At 46.5% G+C, this 23,154-nt stretch overlaps 3 protein-coding genes across 8 annotated transcripts; 2 read left to right on the top strand and 1 right to left on the bottom strand.

The window, feature by feature from the left end:
* Positions 1–1,066: 1,066 nt before the first annotated feature.
* Il2rg (interleukin 2 receptor subunit gamma) lies at positions 1,067–4,779 on the top strand. Of its 3 annotated transcripts, NM_080889.1 has the most exons (8): positions 1,119–1,247; positions 1,475–1,628; positions 1,845–2,029; positions 2,222–2,361; positions 2,811–2,973; positions 3,438–3,534; positions 3,725–3,791; positions 4,129–4,779. In NM_080889.1, exons 1-8 carry the CDS (start codon positions 1,133–1,135, stop codon positions 4,312–4,314), a joined length of 1,107 nt encoding a protein of 368 aa, NP_543165.1. In that variant the 5' UTR covers positions 1,119–1,132; the 3' UTR covers positions 4,315–4,779. The 3 variants fall into 3 exon arrangements, with proteins under 3 accessions (XP_017457388.1, XP_063135834.1, NP_543165.1); XM_017601899.3 differs by lacking the exon at positions 4,129–4,779 and having other exon boundaries at positions 1,067–1,247; positions 2,811–2,869; positions 3,725–3,772; XM_063279764.1 differs by lacking the exons at positions 3,438–3,534; positions 4,129–4,779 and having other exon boundaries at positions 1,067–1,247; positions 3,725–3,793.
* Positions 4,780–4,928: 149 nt separating this feature from the next.
* On the top strand, positions 4,929–7,593 carry Cxhxorf65 (similar to human chromosome X open reading frame 65). 3 transcript variants are annotated; one of them, XM_008773303.4, is made up of 6 exons: positions 4,929–5,343; positions 5,467–5,553; positions 5,753–5,887; positions 6,687–6,755; positions 7,149–7,315; positions 7,471–7,593. In XM_008773303.4, the coding sequence occupies exons 1-6, from the start codon at positions 5,319–5,321 to the stop codon at positions 7,561–7,563; spliced, it is 576 nt and encodes a 191-aa protein (XP_008771525.1). In that variant the 5' UTR covers positions 4,929–5,318; the 3' UTR covers positions 7,564–7,593. The 3 variants fall into 3 exon arrangements, with proteins under 3 accessions (XP_008771525.1, XP_063136511.1, XP_063136512.1); XM_063280441.1 differs by lacking the exon at positions 5,753–5,887; XM_063280442.1 differs by lacking the exons at positions 5,753–5,887; positions 6,687–6,755.
* Positions 7,594–7,998: 405 nt separating this feature from the next.
* On the bottom strand, positions 7,999–14,901 carry Foxo4 (forkhead box O4). Of its 2 annotated transcripts, NM_001106943.1 has the most exons (4): positions 14,511–14,556; positions 13,811–14,359; positions 9,786–10,842; positions 7,999–9,505 (listed from the first exon to the last, which is right to left on the bottom strand). In NM_001106943.1, exons 2-4 carry the CDS (start codon positions 14,261–14,263, stop codon positions 9,498–9,500), a joined length of 1,518 nt encoding a protein of 505 aa, NP_001100413.1. In that variant the 5' UTR covers positions 14,264–14,359; positions 14,511–14,556; the 3' UTR covers positions 7,999–9,497. The 2 variants fall into 2 exon arrangements, with proteins under 2 accessions (NP_001100413.1, XP_017457456.1); XM_017601967.2 differs by having other exon boundaries at positions 8,087–9,505; positions 13,811–14,901.
* Between the last annotated feature and the right edge of the window lie 8,253 nt (positions 14,902–23,154).

Below are 23,154 nucleotides of genomic sequence, written 5' to 3'. Positions count from 1 at the left end.
GCAAAGAGCAGCTGGCTGGTTCCTACCTTTGTTTACCTGTGTTTTGGAGAATCTCCACATCTATGCTGTAGAACTCATTACAGTACATTGTATTATTTATATGTTCCCCACTTATCTCTGAGCTTCTAAAATGATGATGTCTTATTTGTCTTATGTTCTCAGAACATAAGCACTGTACCCAGCACATATTAAAGACTCAATAAATGTTGGCTGGATAAACAATTTCAGTAAATGGCTTCTCCAATCAACCCTGTGCTCTGAGGGAAGGTAAATCTAGCCACAGAATGAAGAATGGACGGGAGAGCAGAGGCCCTTGAGAAAGGGGACCAGTTTGTGGGTTACGGGAATAATCATGACTGGAGGTAATGAAAGGCTGATTTAGCACAGTGGCTGCGGTTAACAGAAAGGAGGAAACTACTGGGAGAAATACCGCAGAAACAGGGCTGATTGGATTCTCGGTGTGAGAGAGAAGGGAGGGACATGAAGAGGATCCTGAGGTTTCAAGTGTGGCAGGTGATGATGCTATTAAGCAGGACAAGTAAGACAGAAAGAGAAGCAGATTTGCAGGGAGATAAGGAGCCTGAAGTTAGTACTGTTGTCCCTCCATCTTAGACGCCAGCTCTCACCAGGGACAACAGGGACCAAACTCAGGCAGCAGTTGGGGGTGGTTATTCTAGTTTGATTAGGTCAGAGGAAAGACAGCTGTGTGTCTACCCGCATGAATCAAGTCAGTATTTTCCATCTATCCTTCCTAGACTGTACAACTTTGACAGAGGTTTAAGATAGCCTAGAGGGAAAAGGTGGTTGGGAATGAAGGTGTGTGGTGGGGGTGGGTGTTCAGCAGAGTCTTTCTGGACCTAGGTGGCCTGAAGAGCCTTAATTCTGTGACACTGTTGTTGATCAAGTATTAATCTTGACAGAACATCACCTTAGAGCAGAACCCAAATCTCCCAGGGGACTTAGCTTATGTCACTGAACACATTTACTAACCCCCCTCCCTCTACAGCGTGGTTTCTAAGGTTCTTTCCACCGGAAACTACGACAAAAGGAAATGTATGGGTGGGGAGGGCTTGTGGGAGAGTGGTTCAGGGTTCTGACACAGACTACACCCAGAGAAAGAAGAGCAAGCGCCATGTTGAAACCATTATTGCCATCTAGATCCTTCTTACTCCTTCAGCTGCTTCTGCTGAGGGTAGGGTGGAGCTCCAAGGTCCTCATGTCCAGTGGGAATGAAGACACCAAATCTGGTAGGAAATCTAAGACCAGAGGGGATTGCTGAGAGGAAGGCTATGGGGAAAGGGCTGTATAGAAGCTCTTTCTATACAATCTGGAGCCTGCTAGTGCTCACTATAATGACTAAAAAGAAGTGTGGGGAAGGGGAGGGGAGGGGAGGGCTGTCTGTCTCACTACTGCTTCTTCTGACCAAGATTTCTTTTTCTTCCACTCCACTGTTTCATTTTCTTCCCAAACTTAGATCTCTTGCTGACTTCTATGGACCTTAAACATCTCAGTGTTCCTACTCTGCCCCTCCCAGAGGTTCAATGCTTTGTGTTCAATGTCGAGTATATGAATTGCACTTGGAATAGCAGTTCTGAGCCTCAGCCGACCAACCTCACTATGCACTATAGGTATGAGAAGGGGGAGGGGTAGTACAGGAAGAAGAGAAGGTGGGTTAGCTGAGAGAGACGGGGGAGCAAAAAAGTGGGTAGCCAGCTCCTCAGGTACCATACCAGTTTCTCATGGGATAAGTTATCAGTTCAGACCAGATGAAGCTAGGCTATGGGCAGATGTGGTACCTACCTATGTTTGGCCCATCATTCTTTTGCCTTGTAACCCTTCTCTAGGTACAAGGGATCTGATAATAATACATTCCAGGAGTGCAGCCACTATCTGTTCTCAAAAGAGATTACTTCTGGCTGTCAGATACAAAAAGAAGATATCCAGCTCTACCAGACATTTGTTGTCCAGCTTCAGGACCCCCAGAAACCCCAGAGGCGAGCCGAACAGAAGCTAAACCTACAGAATCTTGGTAATCGGGAAAGAAGTGGCCAAGAGGCCAGGGAGCTTAAAGGCACTGGAGTTTATAGATTGTTCTTTTCTCATTGTTGGTCATGGGCAGAAAGGCGAAGATGGGGGGGGGGCGGGGAGGGATGAAGGGAATTACCTCCAAGATCCTGACTTGTCTAGGCCAGGGCAATGACCACGCACACACATATTCCAGTGATCCCATGGGCTCCAGAGAATCTAACACTTTATAACCTGAGTGAATCTCAGGTAGAACTGAGGTGGAAAAGCAGATACATAGAACGCTGTTTACAATACTTGGTGCAGTACCGGAGCAACCGAGATCGAAGCTGGACGGTGAGTGACTTGGCATTGTGGATCAGTGGCTAAGGCCAAGTAAGAGGAGAAAGGGTTCAAGTAGCCAGACAGAAAAACCTAACACCAGGTCCCAGTTCTCTGCCTCCCAGCCCCTCTGTCCATACTTTCACTTTTTCTTTCTGACATCATCAGTGAGCTTTCCCTTTGTCTCTCCCACCATCCTCTTCCTGATGACAGACATAAAGGAAGCCAGCGAGTGGGTCTGGGGGGAATTAAGTTAGAGAAGGGGAGCAGTATGTTCTCATTAGTCAGGAGAGGAGCAAAGTAGAACAGGGAGGAACCAGAACTGGTTTTTTGTTTGTTTTCCTGGTACTGGAAAGACCAAGAAATTAGAAGAATCAGAAGATGACATTGAGGTATAGGCAAGAATGTTCCCATTCTCTCTTCCTTTATAGATAACCTCTTTCCTTCGCCCTTCTTCTCCCTAGGAACAAATAGTGGATCATGAGCCTAGATTCTCCCTGCCTAGTGTGGATGAACAGAAGCTGTACACATTTCGGGTTCGGAGCCGCTTTAACCCGATCTGTGGAAGTACTCAACAGTGGAGTAAATGGAGCCAACCAATCCACTGGGGGAGCCATACTGCAGAGGGTAAAGTGACCCAAATGCATCATCCCTAAATCATTCACCCATACCCTAACCTTTGGAACACACTGTCACTACCATTTGCTTTATCTCTCTAGCCCTAAGTCTCAGCCCCCTTACTGTTTAGCCTCAATCACTATGAAGTAGGGTTTTTTCTATGTAGGGATGAGAAGGGGTGCAGCTGAAATAGAAGAGTGGATCCCCAAGGAGGCCAAAGGATGTTCCAGGGAAATATTAAATGTGTAGGAGGTCTCCACAGGATTCCATAGAGTCTGCAGAGTGGAGATGAGCTTGGATCTGGGCTGCCCTCTTTGATTTGGCTTATTCATCTGTTAAATGTAGATAAACATTGTTCCTCCCTTTCAGGAGCTATATGAAAAGTAAGCATAAGGAGTGTGTCTTGCGTGGTGCCTGGCATCCATGTCTTATGAGTACCACAATGCCAGGGTCATTTTCCTTGTTTGTTACAGAGAATCCTTCCTTGTTTGCACTGGAAGCTGTGCTTATCCCTGTTGGCACCATGGGGTTGATTATTACCCTGATCTTTGTGTACTGTTGGTTGGAACGGTGAGATTTCAGGAAGCCCTTAAAATGAGGTGGGGGTAGTGGGGTTATTTCAAGATCTCCAGGGTAGATCATTTAAGAGCTATGATAAGAGTGTTGAGAGGAAGCTAGAGGTTCCATGCTGGCCAGTTGGATAACGGGTAATAAAGAATCTTTCATTTAATGCTTCTGCTCCCTCTTTCTCTCTGGTCAGAATGCCTCGAATTCCCGCCATCAAGAATCTAGAGGATCTGGTTACTGAATACCATGGGAACTTTTCGGTGAGAACACTGCCATACACATACTAAAGTTTATCAACTGCCAACTGCCAGTCAGCAAGACAGACGGGGGTGGGGCAGGGTGCACAGCAGAGGGAGGAGGGGGCCTGTATCATCAGGATGTGGCTGACCAAATGGAGGGTGGGCTAGGCAGAGAGACAGAGCAAACGAGATTTGTGTGATACAGACGGAAACTACAGGGCATTAGGAGCCCTGGAGCCTAGATAGCCCTTCTGTAATCACAATGGTTACAGATTTGTGAGAGATCCGTTGGCCCAGAGCCTGGGTCTTCTGCTTCCTGCCCCTAATTGACCTCTGACCTGGAGATATCTGTCTTTAGGCCTGGAGTGGTGTGTCTAAAGGGCTGACTGAGAGTCTGCAGCCAGACTACAGTGAACGGTTCTGCCACGTCAGTGAGATTCCCCCGAAAGGAGGAGCCCTAGGAGAGGGGCCTGGAGGCTCTCCTTGCAGCCTTCATAGCCCTTACTGGCCTCCCCCATGTTATTCTCTGAAGCCTGAAGCCTGAGCCTCCAATCCCTTGATGGAACCTCAAAGTCCTATAGCCCTAAGTGATGCTAACCTCCCCCTACACATTTTGCCAACCTGGATCCAATGCTTATTGCCTCCCGCTATGGCTAATTTTCAATTTCATGTCCCATGTAACTGCTTTTCCATTCCATACGCCCTACTTGAGAATGCCCCTTGCCCCCTTTCCCTGCACAAGCCCTCCCGTGCCTAGTCTAGTACTTTTTCACTTTTTTTTTGAGAGAGTCTTACCCTGTAGTCCGGGGTGGCTGGGAACTTACTACGTAGGCCAGATTGGCCTATAACTCAGAGGCGATCATCCCACTTCTTCTTCTCAAGTGTCGGCGTTCTTGGCAAGCACCACCACATCCAGCACGGCCCTCTTCTTTTACAGGATTCTCCCTCCCTTTTTCTACCTACCATTCAACTGTTGCCAAATCAATAAGAAATAAAGTTTTTAACCAATGATCATCAAGAATGTCTGTTGCGGAGTTGGGGAGCAGGAGAAACATGGCATACAATGAAGTTGGGAGGAATGGTGTCAGGGTAGGCAAAGGGGGTAGTACAGCATACCGAAGAAACAAGAGGACTACAAATTAGCTGAAAGGAGTGCTGGTCTGGCTACTTTTCTCTGATAATTTCTGGGCTCACCCCAGGGGCCAGTTTAGAGTTATATTTGCCATGTTGTCCCAATTCCTCGTTGCTCCTTTACAGATCCTATCCACTGTCTTCTCTCCTTGGCCTTACTGTGCCTTCTATTACACATACCATTTCTGACCTCATAATCCTTTAGCTACAGCCCCAGGCCCCACCCCTATAGATCCTGGCCACCCCCAACTGTCAAAAGTTCTCTCCTGTCTGCCCAGTCAGGGCCTCCTTCATTTTATGAAATACTGCCCCTTCAACCCTCCAACCCTATGGGCACCCTCAGGCCCCCGGGGCCACTAGAACACCTTCCTTCTGCATGATTCATCAAGGAGTGAAGAATGAAATGACCTCAGTAGCATGTTTATCATCATCAAACATGGAGGTGAGGGGCAGCACAGAGCAACAGCCTGGGGATGGACATGGGGAGGGGTGAGGGCAGCTCAGGAGATCGTGGAGGGGTAGAACTAGAGAAGGGCCTGCATACTTCCATCCCATCTCTCCTTAGACAATCAAGAGTTTCTGGTCAATACCAATTGCTCTGTCCTCCTGTTGCTACACTACACCAGAAAGAAAATGGGATTACGGAAAACAGGTAAGTAGTTTAGGGTGGAGTAGTGATTGAAGATCAGAAGCAATAAGCTGCCTCTAGCCTCTAAACTTTCCTCCCAGCAAGAAGGGTTATCCTCCTCTCCTTGAACCTTCCTCAAACCCATTCTGTAGAGGACCACTGGCCCCTTTCACTCATATTCTCTGTTCTTCTCTATCCCAATTACCCCATGGCCTTCCTCTAGACACCATTGATTTGTGTGATGAATCGGGGACCATGAAGTTACTCTTCCTGTCAAAGACACCTGGAGACTATGCCAGCAAATTCCTTACAGCTCGAAATACCTACTATGTTTGTAAAGTGGAGCGTGGGGCACCAGGTAGAGGCTTGGGAGTGTTCTCTATAGATCAAATCCCTCAAGATGGCCTATGAAACTTGTCCTTAAAATAAGGCAGCTTTTTCTTGTAATCCCAGCACTCAAGGAACAAAGGCAGGAGAATTGTGAGCAAGACCTCATCCCAAACACAAGTATCATACACACAACAAACAATATAAAGCAGGGCCAGGATGTAGCTCACCTGGCAGAGGGCTTGCCTAGCATGCCTGAGATTCTGGATGCCATCCTCAACATGACATACAATTGGGGGCCTATAGTCCTAGTATTTGGAAGGTGGAGTCAGGAGGATCCGAAGTTCAGGATCATTTTTAACTATACAGCAACTTCGAGGACAGCTGGGGCTGCATTAGACCCTGTCTCAAAAGGAATACATTCTTTAGAAATGGAGGTAAAGAAGCTTGAGAATTAGAGGCCAGCTAACTCAAAAGAAAATGCCCACAAGGTAGAGCCAAGAACATTAGAAGTTCAAAGGGAACTTGGGCTATATGAGATCCTATCTCAAGACACCCTAATAAGTAAACCAGGGCATTCTTAGCCAGCTCTAAATAGACCATAACTAGTCAGCTCAAAGAACACTACTTTGATGACAGTAGGTTAGGCACATATACCAAGCCACCCTACTTCATCCTAGGGTCTATGTGGGGTCGGTGCCAAAGGGGAGGAAAATGTGTACCAGCTCAAGAAAGTGTTTATTGTTAGAATCCTGAAATCGTGGGCTTTAAAAGGGCAAAGACTTTGTATGTATCAGGGGCTGGAGGATGGCCTAATGCTATGTTTACAGGTACCAGGATTGAGAATTCCTACAAAGCTATTGTGCCCCTCCTGAAGCATCCAGAACCTGAACTAGTTGGTAAGGCATGTGATGGGGGAGGTAGGACATAGGAAGTGGTGTATTGTCATAAAGTGGTAACCCCAGCATTCCAGCAGGATTTTGAGTTAAAGGCAACCTGGGCTTAAATGTGGAGGACTCTGCCAGAGAAGGGGGTGGTATGAACATAGGGGTGGGACTAGAATAGTGTGGTAGGTGGGATCATAGGAGCCTAGGAAAAGGGGGACAAGGGTCTAGGTAAACTTTAGAGGGGGTGTCTGGTTTAAACAGTATGAACCATGAGTGTCACTCTCTTTTTTCCCATCATTTCTGTCTTAGGCCAAGTTATTCTGACTGATCCATTGAATGACAGAGGGTCATGATGGGTTCCATCTCTTTTCCTCAGAGGGGCTGGTGCTTTTTCTTGTTTTCTAGAGTCACTGCGCACACAATGTGAGTTCCTGGAGAGGAGCCGAATAAAGATGCTTAGAACTCTTGAAGCCAAGAGACTGGCAGCCATGGAATCCTCTGTAAATCTCCCAGCAAGATCTCCCAAGAGTGGTGGAACCCAGCAGACCCCTAGCCCAAGCAGCCAACTGAAGGTTCGAGCACAGCTCATCTCTGAGAATTTTCTTTCTAAATTCGATTTCTATGTTCACCATCTGACCCCAACCTTTCCCCCCCTTTCTTTAGCCTTAGACAGTAGCAATCTTTCCCTCCAGAGCCTCTTCATTCATAGAAGATTTTTCTTTTCCAGTCTAAAGGTGGGCGATCAGATGAAGACGGGCCACCTCCCACCCGCAGACCATTCTATAAGACTAGAGCAGACTTTCTCAAGAGACATCGTTAAGTCAATAAAGTGACCAAGTGAGAGCAGCAACTACCAGGAGACAGCATGAAATTACTGGAATTTAACCTGAGGTTAGTTTTCGAGAAAGACTCCTTCTCCCAGTATCTGCACAAAGGCTTCAGTAGGCTGTAGGCACCAGGGAGGCTGAGGGTGGACCAGAACAACAACAGAGGGCTGGAGTGAACACTTGGGGACTGGGGGTGGTGGTGAGGAAAGACTGTGAAGTCTAGTTACTAGACTTTTAGTACAATAAGCCTTTGAGGGCCAGAGAAGGGGGTGGGGTCTTCTCAAAGCAGACTACCTCCCCTCGGGGGAGGCCTATCTTGCAGCCGCCTACTCCTGCTGGGGTTAGGTGTCCCTCCCCCACCACACTCCATTACCTCCCAGGCTGAAATTCCCCCACCTCCCAGCCTGCGGGCAGTCCCTCCCACCCGCCAGTCAACTAACTGCCCTTCGACTTTCCGCCTCTCTCCCTCCCCCATATTGGAGGGGGGCAGCAAGGCAGCAGAAACCAGAAACCAGATCTGATTATAGACATTTATTGAACTCACTTATTGATTTGACACACTTCCCCACTCCAATCTAGCACATGATACAATCTGGGTAGGCCAGGCGCTGACACAGGAAATGATGGGAACCCACAGCAGGAGTGGGGGAGGGGACAATGCAAAGGGCGCTGGGGGAGGGGCTGCTTGGGGGCTGGGGTGGAGGAGCCCCAGATGGCCTCTCTGGCAGGTGCTAGTAAACCTGATCCACATTCCCCCCATCCCTGCTCATTTCCCAGACCCTCAGCCAAACTCCCCAAGCTCCCCCTTCCCTGTTCCTCCCCACAACCCTGCCTGCCACTATGGTCTTCACATAACCCTGGCAGACCAGGACTGGGAAGAAGGGCAGGGACAGCTGTCCCAGGCCTTGAACAGGGAGGTCTCTGTACCTAACTTTACTACCCTAAATCCTTCCTTCTTTCACGCCCCTCCCAGGCCCCAAGCCAATTTCAGGCTTTGGATGCTCTCTCTGGGAGCACTAACCCGCACTGGTGAAACAAGAGTGTGCTTGCCCCACAACAGCACCCTCTTCTAGGCACTAGTGGACAGAATGCAGAGACCTGGCTTAGGTTTCTGTGCTTAAAACTATGTATAGAGCTTTTTCTAGACCTGGTCCAAGGGGGAACGCTTCCTTCCAGTCACTCTTGCTACCCACCTTTCCCTAGCTTCCTGTGTCTCCTCCGTAAGAGTCTGTAGTGTTTGTATCATGTCACTATGACAAAGCCTTCGGAAAGAAAAAAAGCCTTCTCCCCCTCACTAGCACCTCACCACTGTTAAAAATCTCTATATTTGTGTTTATATTTCTTTAAAAGTTTATAAAAAGCCTGTCTGTTATCTGCATCCTTTCAAAAGTGATTTGGCCTGGTGAGCCACTCCAGTGCTCAAAACTTGGCCCTTCTAGGTCCCCAACCCCCACCCACCCACCCCACTGCATAAAAATCCAGGCTCAACCCAGCCTGGCCCAGCTCTAGTAAGACTCTCTCTACCAAAAATAATAATAATAATAATAATGATCCTGCTCCCAAAGGCAGGGTAATAAGGCCACTGGTGACTTCACATTTCCAACAGCATTGCTGGCCCCTGCTTCAAGGCCTAGGAGGTGTAATGGGGAAATCAATGGTGGCCCCTGAGAAAGGACCATAATTACCCCCTAATTGGCACAGTGAGAATAAGCCTTTCCCTCCTTCCTCCCATCACCCTCCTTCACAATCCCTACTGTCATTGATGTATCTTTATAATTTCCTCAACACTTGAGTGTGTGACCACCTATCCCTAGCTCTAACGTAGGGTCCCAGACTCCTGGGGAGGGCTCAAGGGGGAAAAGTGGATAAGGACAGGCTCGGCTCCGGCTCCACCTCTGAAGCAGGGGACAAAGCTTCTTGCTGTGACTCAGGGATCTGTGGGAAAAAGAAATGGAAGACAAGATAAGAAACTCATTTGGGACACCAGATCATACCAAAGGTACCTCTTCACCTTCCCAAAGCTCCCTAGCTTCCCCTTCTGTGATGCGGAGCCCACAGGTCCCCATTTAGAAGTTGTAGTATCCTAATGTGACATCTTCCCTTCTACCTCCCCAGGGACTCTTATTATGTGCTCTGAGGCTCTCTCTAGTTCAGATCATAGAATTAGCTGAACATTCAAGAGCAAAGATGACGGAGTGATTCGGTAGTGCTATACCTGGCTCAAAGTTGAAGTCCAGTCCCTCACCATCCATGAGGTCACTGATGATGTTATCCATGTCACACTCCAGGTTCTCCATGTACATATCAAGATCCAGATCCTGAGGCATTCTGTCATGGCTGAAATCTTCAGTAGGAGATGCAAGCACAGGGGTTCCCAGGACCTTAGGGATGGGAGCACCTGGCATGACTGGAGGTGGTGCCATCACAGAAAGGGTGGGAACCAGGTTGCTGGGACCAGGACCCTCTAGCGGCGTAGGACACAGGCTGACTCCTGTGGCCAGCTTGCTAGAGGAAGGCATTCCTCCCAGTAACAGAAGTGTAGGAGCCTGAGACAGGATAGGATCTACCTGGGTCATGAGAACATCAGCAGGAGGTGGTGGTGTATCAGAGGTGAGCAGAGCCTCTAGAGACTGGGAACTCGAGAAGCACCCTTCTCCTGCTGACAAAGACCCATCTATTGGGCCAAAGAGGGAGGCGCCATAGCTATGTAAGGGGCCAGCAAGCCCAGGATGCTGCAAAGAGAAGCTGGAGAGATTGCTCCTGGACAGCAAGGAATGGGGAGATGCAAGATTGAGCCCATCCAGCAGCTCTAGATCTTCACTGAGGGTGGGAGGGACACCCCCTGCATAGCTGCTGGCTGAGGCTGGCATTTCCTCTTCTGCTAGCACCTCAGACTCCGGCCTCATTGGGGACAGCCGAGTGCTGACAGTGCTAGCATTTGAACTGCTTCGTGGACGGAAAGTGGTCCACACATCAGCTTCTTCTCGATTTCGAGGACAAGGACTGCTCGACCACTTGGCAAAGTGGCCCAGAGGGCTCCTTGGAGTGGCACCTTCAGGTGGAGCTGGCAGGACAGATGGCTTCTTCTTGGGGCCTTTGCTGCGGCCCCGGAGCAGCTTGCTGCTGCTATCCATGGAGGCAGCCCTGCGCCGGGGTGCCTTGCCACCCTTGCCGCCATCGGGGTTCAGCATCCACCAAGAGCTCTTGCCGGTGGCCTCGTTATGTACCTTGATGAACTTGCTGTGCAAAGACAGGTTGTGACGGATGGAGTTCTGGATGGGAGAGAGGTAGAAGACGGGAATGAGATACGTGTAGGGGAGGGTGGTGGTCAGCAATCTAATCTAAGGGGATGCTGGGACACAGTAGGAGTTTCAAAAGTCAAATCCAGAAAGGAGAACTAGAGTGAGGTGGGAGACAAGAGACTGTACAGAGTTGCCAGCCTCCTCCTCTTCATCTTCTTCCTCCTCCTCCTCCCTCTGTCTCTCTCAGATTAGATTCCAAATTGGGCCTTTAATTCTAGTACCCGGGAGGCAGAGGCAGGCGCAGGGGAATTTCTATTGAGTTTGAGGCCAGCCTGGCCTATATAGTGAGTTCCAGGACAGCAAGAGTATTGTCTATACCTTTGGTAGTTAACAGTTGACATGACTAATGACATGAAACCATAAATCATGCCATATAGATTGAGTGAGATTGTGTGCAACTGTCCCCTAAGAATGGCCCCTCAGAGTGCCAAGGCCACAGCCTATCAAGCACACAATACATAGCCAATACATGTTCGGTTGGTACGTAGCCCCTCGATGACTATCATAAGGCTTCCCTTGAGGTTCTGTTAGCTCTTGAGTGCCTTTGGTACTAAAACCTACTTGTTTTTCATTCTTCCTTTACTGTTGACGTTCAGATAAATATATTCTTTTCCCCAAGTAGCCCAGGGTATGAGATGGAGGTTGATACTGCCTGAGCTTCTGGTGATACTTATTTTACTGGTTGGCCTATGGTGTTTGCTGTGCCTCCATTGCTTCCCAGCTCCTTCCCAGCTTTTCCCATAATCTCTCTATCTTGAAGGTCATTGACCTCCTGCACAGAGCTCTTTAGTTTAGAGATAAATTCAGGAGGAAGCTCGGACATGCTAGGAGCCACTAAGAAACTGAGGCTTGAGACAGCGGGAAACCACTTCTAGCTGACTGGTTTAAAAAAAAGCGACCCTTTTCTTGAAGAGCATGGCTTGAGTAGCCTCTTATGCCAAGGTCCTTTAGCAAACGACTTCTTTGCCTCACTGAGCGGATCCAGCCACCTCCGGCTCTTAGTAACTGAGCACCGCTGTGTCTTCTGGTTATGTGATTTCCTCCCTTCTTTTTCTCTAATTCTGGGTCTACTGAAGTAAATGTGTTATGGTGTGTGTGTGTGTGTGTGTGCGTGTGCGTGCGCACGCATGCACAAGCACACGCACACAGTGGTGGTCAAGCCTAGAGACATATACTGTGCAAGGAATTTACTACTGAGCTACGCTTCCATTGACAACCCCTCTCTATTAGGCCTTGGAACGAGCTAGCGGCAACTGTCAGTTCCCAAGTGTGCTTTTCTGTGTGTGTGTGTGTGTGTGTGTGTGTGTGTGTGTGTATGTGTGCACATGCACGAGTGTGCGTGCACGTGCACGAGTGTGCGTGCATGGGAGTGCGAATGCACGGGAGTGCGGATACCTAACTTAAGCTTTCTTGTTCAAGTGAGTGCCGCCCCCTGGTGGGGTGGGAGTGACCCTGGCACAACACCAGGGAAATATGAAGGGGGGGGCTCTGGAAGCTTTTTGGTCCCCTTTTGACTAGTTCGGCAATGAAAGCAAACTCAGAGAACCAGGATCTGTAGCAAAACTTGTACTCAAGTCCTCATCCTGAGGGTAGACTAATTACCTAACTTCCCTGTGCCTCATATGCAAAATGTGGACTCCCAGAACTGCTGGGAGGACTAACCAAATGAAAAAAAAATCTTAGAATTATTTCACGGGTTATGGATTTAGCTTAGTAGCAACCATGCTGCTCTGGGTTCAGTTCCCAGAACCAAAAGGGGGAGAAAGATTTCATAAACTATAAATGCCATGTTCTGTGTAAGTCATAAGGAGGGATTACTCCCAGTGTAACAAGCACTCGTCACTCTACCCTGGAAAATCAACTTAAGAGAAAAGAAAACAGCTGTGCAGGCTGGGTCCAAGGAGGGAAGCTCTTTGTGAGCTTGAGATTGTGGCATGGCAGTCTACCCAGAAACAGTGCCAAGGGTCTTGGTCAGCTGTCCCATCTTCTGTTCCGTCTGGCCCCTACGCATACTGTAGATCTGCTCCCTCACTGTAACATCTATGGGAAGATCCATTGTGTCCGCTGTACTCCGTGCAGTAACACTAACCATTTACAGAGATACAAGTCATTGATACAGGTTGTGGTGTTGAATTCTCCTTAGTTTTGTGATAAGAGTATTTCTCTGGCAAAGTTTTCAGAGTTATCGATCCAGATCTTCCCAGTTTCTTCAAGAAAGACCAAGAGAACTCTCAACATGGACTCTAAAGTCAAAGCTATGTGATACCTCCTTTCTCCATGAGTAGTATTCCTGAACAACAAAGACTTTCTTTCCCGGAGTTTGGATAGCGCCTTACAAGGAAGAATTTCACCAGGAGAAAGTAAACTGAGGCAGATAGCAGCTCATGGCCTCTTTCCTTAGTGCACAAGGTCGGCTACCTTTCTCCATGGATACTAACCACCTTTTTCCCCTTCACTGCCCACTCCCTCTTGGGCAGAGCAGACCTGTAACAGTTCCTGTTCACTGAGGTATTGGGAGGCAAGCAGGGAATCCGAGTAATCCCGCAGGAATGGGCCAAAAGGTGTTGGGTGGAAGGTAAGGGAGGAGGGAAGGCTAGGTGCGGGTGGAGAATCCACACAGTTCCTGCTGTACATAGGATAAAGACTTCTCTGTGGGAATAAATGTTTGGAGCAGCTCAAGCCAAAGTGCTGAGTAGCGAGTAGAGAATTCGATTTTCCTCAGAGCAGGGACAGTGTCTTATTCATCGCTGATCCTCCCGCTTCAAGCTCAGAGTGTGGCATATACTATGTACTAAGTAAATGTTTGTCTAACTGAAGATTAAACGGGGATCTTCGGGCTTTCCAAAAGAGTGGAAAGGCAGTAATGGGGGCACCGGGTATGAGAGTAACTGGAGGGGTCCAAGGGTGGATGGCGGGAAGGTAAGGGAGTCATACTTACCTTCCATCCTGCCGAGCTGTTGCTGTCACCCTTGTCCTTGAAGTAGGGCACCGTGCGGACCATCCATTCGTATATCTGGGCGAGTGTCAGCCGCTTCTCCGGGGCGCTTTCAATGGCCTGGCTGATGAGTTCTGCATATGACTGATTTCCCCAGGCATTCCGGCGGGAGCCTCCCTTCCGAGGACCTGTTACAGCCCCCAGGATTTCCGGCTGGGGGCCCCCTGCCGGCTCTGGGAGCCGAGAGGGCAACAGGGTCGGTTCGGAGTGTCCCTCCGTGGGTACCTTCTGTCCCAGACTGGGCTCCACCTCGGACGGTTCGGGTGGCTCCGTAGCGAGCTCTGGTCGAGGAAGGGGCCAGGTGCAGGACCGCGGACGGCTCTGGGGTTCGAAGTCGGGATCGAGGTCTATGATCGCGGCAGCCTCTGTGGCTGACTTCTTATTCTCTGGCTCCATACGTGGGGTCGAACCTCTGCAGCTCAGCGTTCAGTGGAGCCTGCCACAGTCCCTCACCATGCCTCCCCCAAGGGGGGAAACACATTCTTTCCAGTTCTCAGAAAGTCACGAACTTCTCCCTCCTCTCAGGACTCCAGCCCCTAAACTGTCCCTTCCACTCGGTGCTTCGATCCCCTCCGGACTACAGGCTGCAGCCTCAGAGTAGCGCTCTGAGGCACCACCTGTAACCTCCGCCTAGCGAAGGCACTTTCTGCACCCTCTCACTCAGCTTCCTGCTCTTTTAAACCTGAGGCACCGTATCCCCTCATACATTGCGCTCCCATCACCGAACGTCTCCTCAGCGAAGTTCCCTCCCCCTTTCAAGTTGCTGCCCCCCGGACACTCCTCCCAAATTTCCTCCACCCGGATCGCTGCCCTCCCCCACGCCCCGCTCCCGGGCGTCACTTGTCCCTCCCCTGGCTCTCCCTCCCCTCGCCTCTTCCCTCCAGGTCACTCTTGATAGGGTCAAGGTTCCCCTACTCCAGAACTGAATCCCCTATCGGACCCCCCCACCCCCCGCCCCCCGGGTTTCCCTTTTGTTTTGCTCCAAGCAGCAGCCCCCGCCTGACGTCTCTGTTTACCACTCGCTGGGGCAGCCATCTGCGCACGCGCCTCAGGAGCCACTTGGGAAACCGAGTTCTTCAATCGTGCCACCCTGGTTGGTCTTGAGGACTACATCTCCCGTCCTACCTTGCAATCAGGAGTCCGATATCGGCCGCCTGAGAGCGGCGCGTGGCAGGATGTGGGGAGGTGGAACTTTAATGGTTAGAGGTCGTCCCGGACTCTTTTTCTTTTCTTAAAAATTATTTTCCTCATTCCTTCCCTTTCCACCCACTTCCTCGAGTTTCGGGGTCGCCCAAAAGACCGTTTTGAAAGACGCTAGATTTTCCCATCCTTCACTAAGAAAGCAAAGTGAAAAGTATTGTCCCTATAAAAAGCAGAAAAACTATCAAAAAGTAGGGAACTGATTAGAAAATAAGACACACTCGCTTTGGGGAGTTGAGAGGGAAGCTTGTGCAACAAATGGTGTTCATTGGTTATGGTGCTTTCTCTACCTCTTCCACTCTCAATGTGCTTTTCACATACAGATCTTTTGCCAGTTTCCTCTGTCAGCTATGCAGACCTCTGAAATATTGATGTTTTCCTTGTTCTGAACTTCAATGGCTTCTCATTCAACACGTCTCCAACTTTTTTTTTTAAATCTCTTCCTGCACCTACACCTCTAGCCTCTAGCTACTCTTAACCTCTGAATTTGGTTAGAGGCTGTCCTGGGTCTACGGAGCCTTTCCAGCCACACTAGTGGTCACCTTTCCACGTCTGTAACTTGCTACTTCCAAATTCTAAATGGAGACATTGTGTCTGGGCCTTGGCATATTGGTGCTCACCTTTAATTCCAGCACTCAGGAGGCAGAGGCAGGCGGATCTCTAAATTATAGGCAAGCCTGGTCTACAAATTGAGTTCCAGAAGAGTCAAGAGCTACTTAGAGAGACCTTAAAACCAAACAAGAAAAAAAATCCCCATGTTTAAATGGCTATATAGTCCTAATAGGACCTGCTTTCACTCATTTCCCCCACTCCCACTATAGTTTATGTTTTAGGTTGCCAACAAGGTTACCTTTCTAAGAAACACCTGGTAATTAACCGCTAAAATATGTGCCAGTCAATGTTGTAATCACTTTACCAATTGTCTTAGTCACTGTTCTATTGCTATGAGCATAGCAATTCTTATAAAGGAAAACATTTCATTGGGCCTGACTTACAGTTTCAGAGGCTTAGACCATTATCATCATGACACAGAGCATGGTGGCAAATGTGGCTCTGGAGTAGTAACTGAAAGCTGAATCTTGGTCCACAGACCTAGACAGAGTGTATGACAATGGCCCTAGCTTGGGCTTTTGAAATCTCAAAGCCCACACTAAGTGACACACTTCTCCAACAGTGCAAGACCTTCTAATCCTTTCAAATAGAGCTACTTCCTAGCGAACCTATGGAAGGTATTCTTATTCAAACCACCAAATCAATGTTAGCTCACGTACTCTTCACATAACCCTGTAAGGTTGGTACCATTGTATCCATTTTATAGATGAAAATGAAGGTGTTCTGAGAGAGAAAGAGAGAGAGAGAGAGAGAGAGAGAGAGAGAGAGAGAGAGAGAGAGAGATTGATTTATGAAAGGAAACAGATGGGCCTAAGAATCCAGAGTACTGATGTCTGTCTCTTTTTTGTAAAGATTAATATATACATACATACATATATATGAATGCACTGTAGCTGTATTCAGACACACCAGAAGAGGGCATCAGTTACCATTATAGATGGTTGTGAGCCACCATGTGGTTGCTGGGTATTGAACTCAGGACCTCTGGAAGAGCAGTCAGTGCTCTTAACCAGTGAGCCATCTCTTGAGTCCCTGATGTCTGTCTCTTATATATTATCATGCACTGATGTTCAAACTCTAGGAAAGCTCTTCAGATTCAAGTTACACTTTTCCTGCTTCACATTTCACCTAAGCACACTAAGTTTGAACCAGCTGTAGTTTCCTCCTATTTTCTAGAAATATACTACTTTATAATAATTTTCCTTTTGCATCCTGTTTGTGTCTTTTTGTTGTTTAACAGAAATTTTGATAGAATTTCTGTGTGTAACCTTGGCTGTTCTGAAACTCACTCTGTAGATAAGGTTGGCCTTCATCTTTTAGAGACATCTGCCTCTGCCTCCTGACTACTGAAATTGAAGTCCTGTGCCACCACCACCCGGCTCTTTTTATTTTTAATATGTGTACGTATGAGGATGTGAGTGCGTGACTGTAAGTACCTGAGAAGGAAGGCCTGAGGCCCTGCTCCCCCTGGAGCTGGAGTTACAGGCAAATTGTGAGCTACGTGATTGGGTGCTGGAAATGTAACTGAGGTCCTCTGTAAGACCTCAGGTCTCTTAACTGCTGAGCCATCTCTCCCGCCGTGCATATTTTGTGTGTGTGTATGATAGGGTCTCACGTAGGCTAGGCTGGCCTCAAATTCATTGTGTAACAGAGGATGACCTTGATAGTCTCATCTTCCTGCCTCCAAGTCATCGTTCTTATCATTCTTCCCTCAGGTCTCCATTTCGGGAAAAATCCCATCCATTTGCCCCATGTTTTCTCAGGTACAGCACGTTGTCCCCATTGTGCATTTTAAGTCGCCTCTGGCAAGCTCATGTCATAGAGTTGCAGGTCGTATTTGTTTGTTCGTCTGGTTCTTACAATTAGCTGTGAGCTCCTGGGGGCAGAAATATGTTTAATGTATCTGTGGCCTCAGCTCTGTGTCACAATAAATGTTGGCAGTTAAACTTAAGATATTTAACAACTTTTAAATAAATACATATTTCTTTGCGTGGTCATACTGCAATTTTTCTGCTACGTAGCAAGGTTCTAGAGTGAGTGTACTTTAATTTGTCTACCATTTGAATTGTTGATGGATATATTTTCCTCCCTTCTTCCCTCTCCGTCTTCACACACTGGGCCTTCAAAGTGATGTTAGTCTGCTCATTGTATGAGAAACCCTGTTGATTCTCCATATTCTTAAAAAAATTATTGTGTATATATTCAGTGTGTGTGTGTGTGTGTGTGTGTGTGTGTGTGTGTGCATGTAAATTTGTGCACACATTTGTGTATAGATGTGTGTGAAGGCCAGAGGCTGATGTCAGTGTCCTCCTCTATCACTTACTCTCTGCTTTTTCTTTTTTTCTTTTTTCTTTTTTCCGGAGCTGGGGACCGAACCCAGGGCCTTGTGCTTGCTAGGCAAGCGCTCTACCACTGAGCTAAATCCCCAACCCCTGCTTTTTTTTTTTTTTTTTAATCAAAGCTAACTGATTCAGATAGACTGGCTGGACAGAAAGCCTCTCTTCTCTCTGCCTCCTTCCCAAAGCCATAAATACATACTATAAGCCCTGGTTTTAGGTGAATGTTAGGTATTTGAACTCAGGCCCTTATGTGTGTACCACAAGCACTGAGCTATCTCCCTAGCCCCTTCATATCCTTTTGTCCTTCTCCACCATGGGTTTATCCCCTACCTGTAGACAATCTTGGTGGTATAACAGAAGGCCATATATTCCTACATGAGATCTAGAATAAGGAGATGGGAAATATTTACTCATAATGCCTGTAAATACCTTCACATAAACTCCTTCCTCCCGTAGCCCCACTTAGAGTCTGTGTTAAGTGCTTCACGAATATAGTAAATTTGATGACAAGTCTAGTGGGCATTACATTACAGAGAGCTCTCCTTCCACTGAAACGGGTGTGGTGTCAGATCATGTAGAGTTGCTGAGATGGGAAAATGGCAGGATGGGGTAGGAATCTGTCCTGGCTTGAGTTATGTTTTGCATTGTCGCCTTTTGTCTATTTGTTTGAAAAGGTCCACCTCTCTACTAACTCATGTCCATCACCCCCTTAAATCTCTAGTTCAAATCGCAAAACTTGAGTGCTCATAGAAACTATCCTCAACTAGCACATCCTGACAAATAACTTTATTATTTTGTATCTCCTGCACCTCTATGAACTTGGTTTATAGTCTTATATTTATGTTTGTAGTTACATGACCTTTTATTTCATGGAAGTGTTATTGTCACCCTCATCAGACTGTAAACTCTTCCATCAATCAACAGAACTTTGTTAAGGCGTCACAAGAAGAAAGAATCTTTCATCTTTTTTTTTTTTAAAGAAAGGTTATCACTATGTACCCCTGGCTGGTCTGAAACTCATGGAGATCTACCTGCCTCTACCTCCCAAGTTCTTGGATTCACCAGTATGCCTGGCATAACTTTGAACACACACACACACACACACACACACACACACACACACACACACACACAGAGATATACATACATACATACATACATATACACATATATATGTGTGTGTATGTATGTGTGTAGATGTATAGATGCATATGTGTATATCATATACACATTATATATGTGTTACATTATATGTATTATATACATTATATGCTGTAGGACCAAGATTAGTGGGATGACTAAAAATAAACCATCATTTTGAAGCTACAAAGTTTAGGGTAACTTATCTCATTGCTGTGGGAATGTTAGAATAAATGTTATCCAAGAGAGACATCTTGGCACGTCTATAACCTCAGTGTTTAAGAGGAAGAAACAAAAAGGACCACTCATTGCACATTCAAAAATAAGCTGGTCCGCATAGCTAGCTCTAGACCCACCAGGGAGACATAGGGAGACTGTGCCTCAAACACAGAACCAAACTAAGCCAAACCAAACCAACTAAACAAAATTCAACCAACCAGACACAAAAAATGCAAACACAAAAATAGTCAACTGGAGTCAGCAAGGTGGCAGTAGAAAATAGAAGAGGTGTTGGGGAGGAAAGATGACCAACAATAGGCCATTATGAAGGATGAGCAGACACAGAGGGACCTAGGAGTCAAAGGCTTTTGTCCCATAGTTCATGTGCTCAAATGTCTCATTTGCTACATTATCTCTGTCTTGAAGGTCATACACGTTTGGCTGTCTTGCCTCTGTTACTGCTGCCACCACCCACTCTTCTACTTGGGTGCCACCCCCAAGCCTGCTGCCAAACTGGCTCTATCAATTTGAATGAAGACATTTCTCCACTTCTTCGTTACCTACCCTACTCAGCTGTGAAAAAAACACACAAACCTCACTTAGAGTTTTTATAGGATTTTGGAAGTAACTACATGGAAAATGTCATCCTTGTCATGTTAAGAACTAGTTGAAAAATAATAACGTGAATATTAATGAGTAATATTTCTGGATTTTGTTAAGTATTGAGCCTTTGCTAAGAGCATTATACAAATCATCTAATTGAATATACACAACTAAATAAGCTAAATGCTATTATTATTTTCTTCCTGCTTTTCTTCTTTCTTTCCCCATTTCCTTTCCCTTTTGTTAAAAAATGGATGGATTAGTTTTATTTTATGTGTGAGTTTTGCCTGCACATATGTATATGTACCAGATTTGTGCTTGGTGCCTGGAGAGATTAGAAAAGGGCACCATATCTTGTGGAACTGGAGTTATAGGTGGTTGTAAACCTCCATGTGGGTGCTGGGAATGGAACCTGAGACCTTTACAAGAGTAACAAATTACCCTTAAAAAAGCTGAACCATCTCTCTATTCTCAGTTGAGTTTTCTCTTTTCTTTTGTTTTTGAGACTAGGTCTCATACGACTCAGGCTGGCTTGTAATTCAGTAGGTAACTGAGGAGGACCTTAAACTTCAGATCTCCTGCCTCCCCATTCCCAAGTGTTATGACTACATGCATGTGCCACAACATTAGCTGGTTTTTTTTTATTTGTTTTCTTCTTTTTAAACTGGAGGTGTTGTGGGAGTGCATGCAACACACACACACACACACACACACACACACACACACACACACAAGCAAAAATAGAAAAAAACCGAGTTATATATCTTAATAGTTAGAGTGCTTACCTAGCATGTGTGAAGCCTATGGCTATCGTGTGTAGTACAGTAAAAAATGACAGAAGAGTTTACAGTACATAAACACATGCTCATACTTTAAACTTACAGGAAAAGAACCAGCTATGATAGTATACTAGTTAATTATGTGTTCATAATTTTGATTAAGATATATTGAAAATGATAGGCAGAAATTTTTTAATTAAAAATTATTGCTTTTAGGTTAGAGTGTGGGGGCCCAGGCCTTTAATTCCAACACTGGGGAGGCTGAGGTAGGCGGACCTTTTCGAGTTCAAGGTGATCCTGGTCTATATGAGTTCCAGGAGAGTCAGGGCTAGGTAGAGAGACCCTGGCTAAAAAGGTTGCTTTTATTTGTATATGGGAGGGGGTGAGGTTCACGTGTTGCAATGCATGCAGCAGGGCAGTCAGAGGACTGAGGACAAGTTTTGAGAGTTAAACCTCTAGAAGAGCAGTCAGTGCTCTTAACCACTGAGCCATCTCTCCAGCCCAATTCTCTTCTTCTACCGTGTGAACGCCCAGGGATTGAACTCTGACCTTCAGGCTCCATGTCTGAATCATCTAGTTAGCACCTGTGTAAAACTTAAAAAACTAAAACCAAGACCAAAAAATAAACAGCAGCAGCAGCAGCAGCAGCAGCAGCAGCAGCAGCAGCAGCAGCAGCAGCAGCAGCAGCAGCAACAGCAGCGGCAGCAAACCACCAGAATCTGGGCTGAAGAGATGGCTCAGCAGTTAACAGCACTGGTTGCTCTTGCCGAGGAACCATTCCCCTGCTCGAGACTGTCTGTTCCAGGGAATCTGACACTGTCTTTTTGCCTCTGCAGGTACCAGACACCAGAAGTGATGCACATACACACATGTAGGCAAAACATCCATAGACACGAGATTTCTATGAGTTCAAGGCCAGCCTACTCAATATGGAGAGTTTCAGGACAGCTATGTAGAGAGACCTTGTCTTAAAAAAAATATCAATCAAGGAAGGAAGCAAGCGTGCAAGTGTACCTTTTAAACTGCTTTACATTCTGCCTCTTCTTAGAGGCAAAGTTTTCAATGGATTGAAGGAAGAACACACAGTCTTAAGCTTCTTAACAGAAAATCAGAGGCATAGGACCAGGAACCTGGTGTGCAAAGATTAAACATTAAATTCACCTTTGGGAGGGGGTTAAGGGAAGGGGGCATGGAGCAAACTGCCCAAAGTCTTCTTGTCAGGAAGAAAGAAGATAAGCATTCCTTAAGGGGGTGGGGGAAGGGAGAGGAAGAGGGAGAGACTTCTCTGTCACTAACATGTTTTTGTCCCCAATTGAAAAGACTGGAGAGCAAACAAAATTGTTTTTACAAAACAAAAATACTTATAATCCCATTGCCCTCATACAATTTTATCTTTGCCTATCAGCTTTCAGTCTTTGTCCATAGGCACAGATAATTTTACATGGCTGCAATTAGAGTCTTTACACCAGTTTGTGTTCCACGTTTTTTCTATAACTGTATCATAAACAGGTTTTCACATTTAGTCTTCCATAATTATAATTTTTAACAGCTACATAATGGTCCATTGCTGGCACTAAATTCTACAAGAAATATCTCTTGTGGGATTAATATAGGGAACAATGTCCTCAGTAACTGTTTAATAACACACAGAAGAGATTCCCATATTACTTTCTCATAACTGCCCTGGTTGAAAGCCAGGGCACAAGATTAAAACTCTTCTGCAAGCACTGGGCTCAGATGTTTCAGGCATGTAACCTTCTAGTGCTCTAACTTGATCTGAGGACACAACTTAAAATGCCATGTAAAGCAGTGGTTGGATAGAATGTCCCTTACCAATATAGTCCATAAATATCTCTTCTCAGAGGCAGGCATTTGACAGGACTTCAAGGCCAACTCCATTTATTCTCTTGAAGGACAGAAGTAGCGGTACCCTGTTGTTGACTGAGCCAGGATCCATATGCTTTGGAAGTTGGATGAACAGGTGGTCTGGTAACAGGGCTACCACTCTGGCTTGAAAGTTGAGAAGCCTGACTAGTGTTGTTGCCTGCATGGATGTTTACCTCATGTCCCTGTGGAGGTAGGGTGCAGGTAAATCCAGCTTTTTTTTTTTTTTTTGAAGTAGCTTTTGAAACTGAGTTTCATGCCACAAAGGGGAGATTTTATTTTTTATGTGAACTGTTTGCAAAGCCCATAACCAGTCACGTGGTCTCTGAATGGGAAGTCTCAAGATGTTCCAATGGAACCTCTGGTTTTAGGAGCTGTAGTGTTCCACTGTGCCAGTACAGATTGGCTACAGAGTAGGTTTTATATTGACCAACTGAATTTTGGAGACTGTCGCTAAGGATATTACAGACTGTTTTACGTGAATGATGTTGAGTTGTTATTTCTAGCACTA

This window comes from Rattus norvegicus, chromosome X (genome assembly GCF_036323735.1).
Source record: "Rattus norvegicus strain BN/NHsdMcwi chromosome X, GRCr8, whole genome shotgun sequence".
Lineage (NCBI taxonomy): Eukaryota > Metazoa > Chordata > Mammalia > Rodentia > Muridae > Rattus > Rattus norvegicus.
This window is presented reverse-complemented; position numbering and strand designations above follow the sequence as displayed.

What these genes read in the sequence shown, in the direction of transcription:
- Foxo4 (XM_017601967.2), bottom strand. Translation starts at nt 14,263, where the DNA reads ATGGAGCCAGAGAATAAGAAGTCAGCCACAGAGGCTGCCGCGATCATA. An exon ending in ACAGCTCGGCAGGATGGAAG is followed by an intron (nt 10,843 to 13,810) that starts GTAAGTATGACT and finishes TCTCCCATCCAG; the next exon opens with AACTCCATCCGTCACAACCT.
- Il2rg (NM_080889.1), top strand. Translation starts at nt 1,133, where the DNA reads ATGTTGAAACCATTATTGCCATCTAGATCCTTCTTACTCCTTCAGCTG. An exon ending in AACCTCACTATGCACTATAG is followed by an intron (nt 1,629 to 1,844) that starts GTATGAGAAGGG and finishes ACCCTTCTCTAG; the next exon opens with GTACAAGGGATCTGATAATA. An exon ending in GCTAAACCTACAGAATCTTG is followed by an intron (nt 2,030 to 2,221) that starts GTAATCGGGAAA and finishes CACATATTCCAG; the next exon opens with TGATCCCATGGGCTCCAGAG.
- Cxhxorf65 (XM_008773303.4), top strand. Translation starts at nt 5,319, where the DNA reads ATGTTTATCATCATCAAACATGGAG. An exon ending in AATGGGATTACGGAAAACAG is followed by an intron (nt 5,554 to 5,752) that starts GTAAGTAGTTTA and finishes GCCTTCCTCTAG; the next exon opens with ACACCATTGATTTGTGTGAT. An exon ending in GCCCAAGCAGCCAACTGAAG is followed by an intron (nt 7,316 to 7,470) that starts GTTCGAGCACAG and finishes TTTCTTTTCCAG; the next exon opens with TCTAAAGGTGGGCGATCAGA.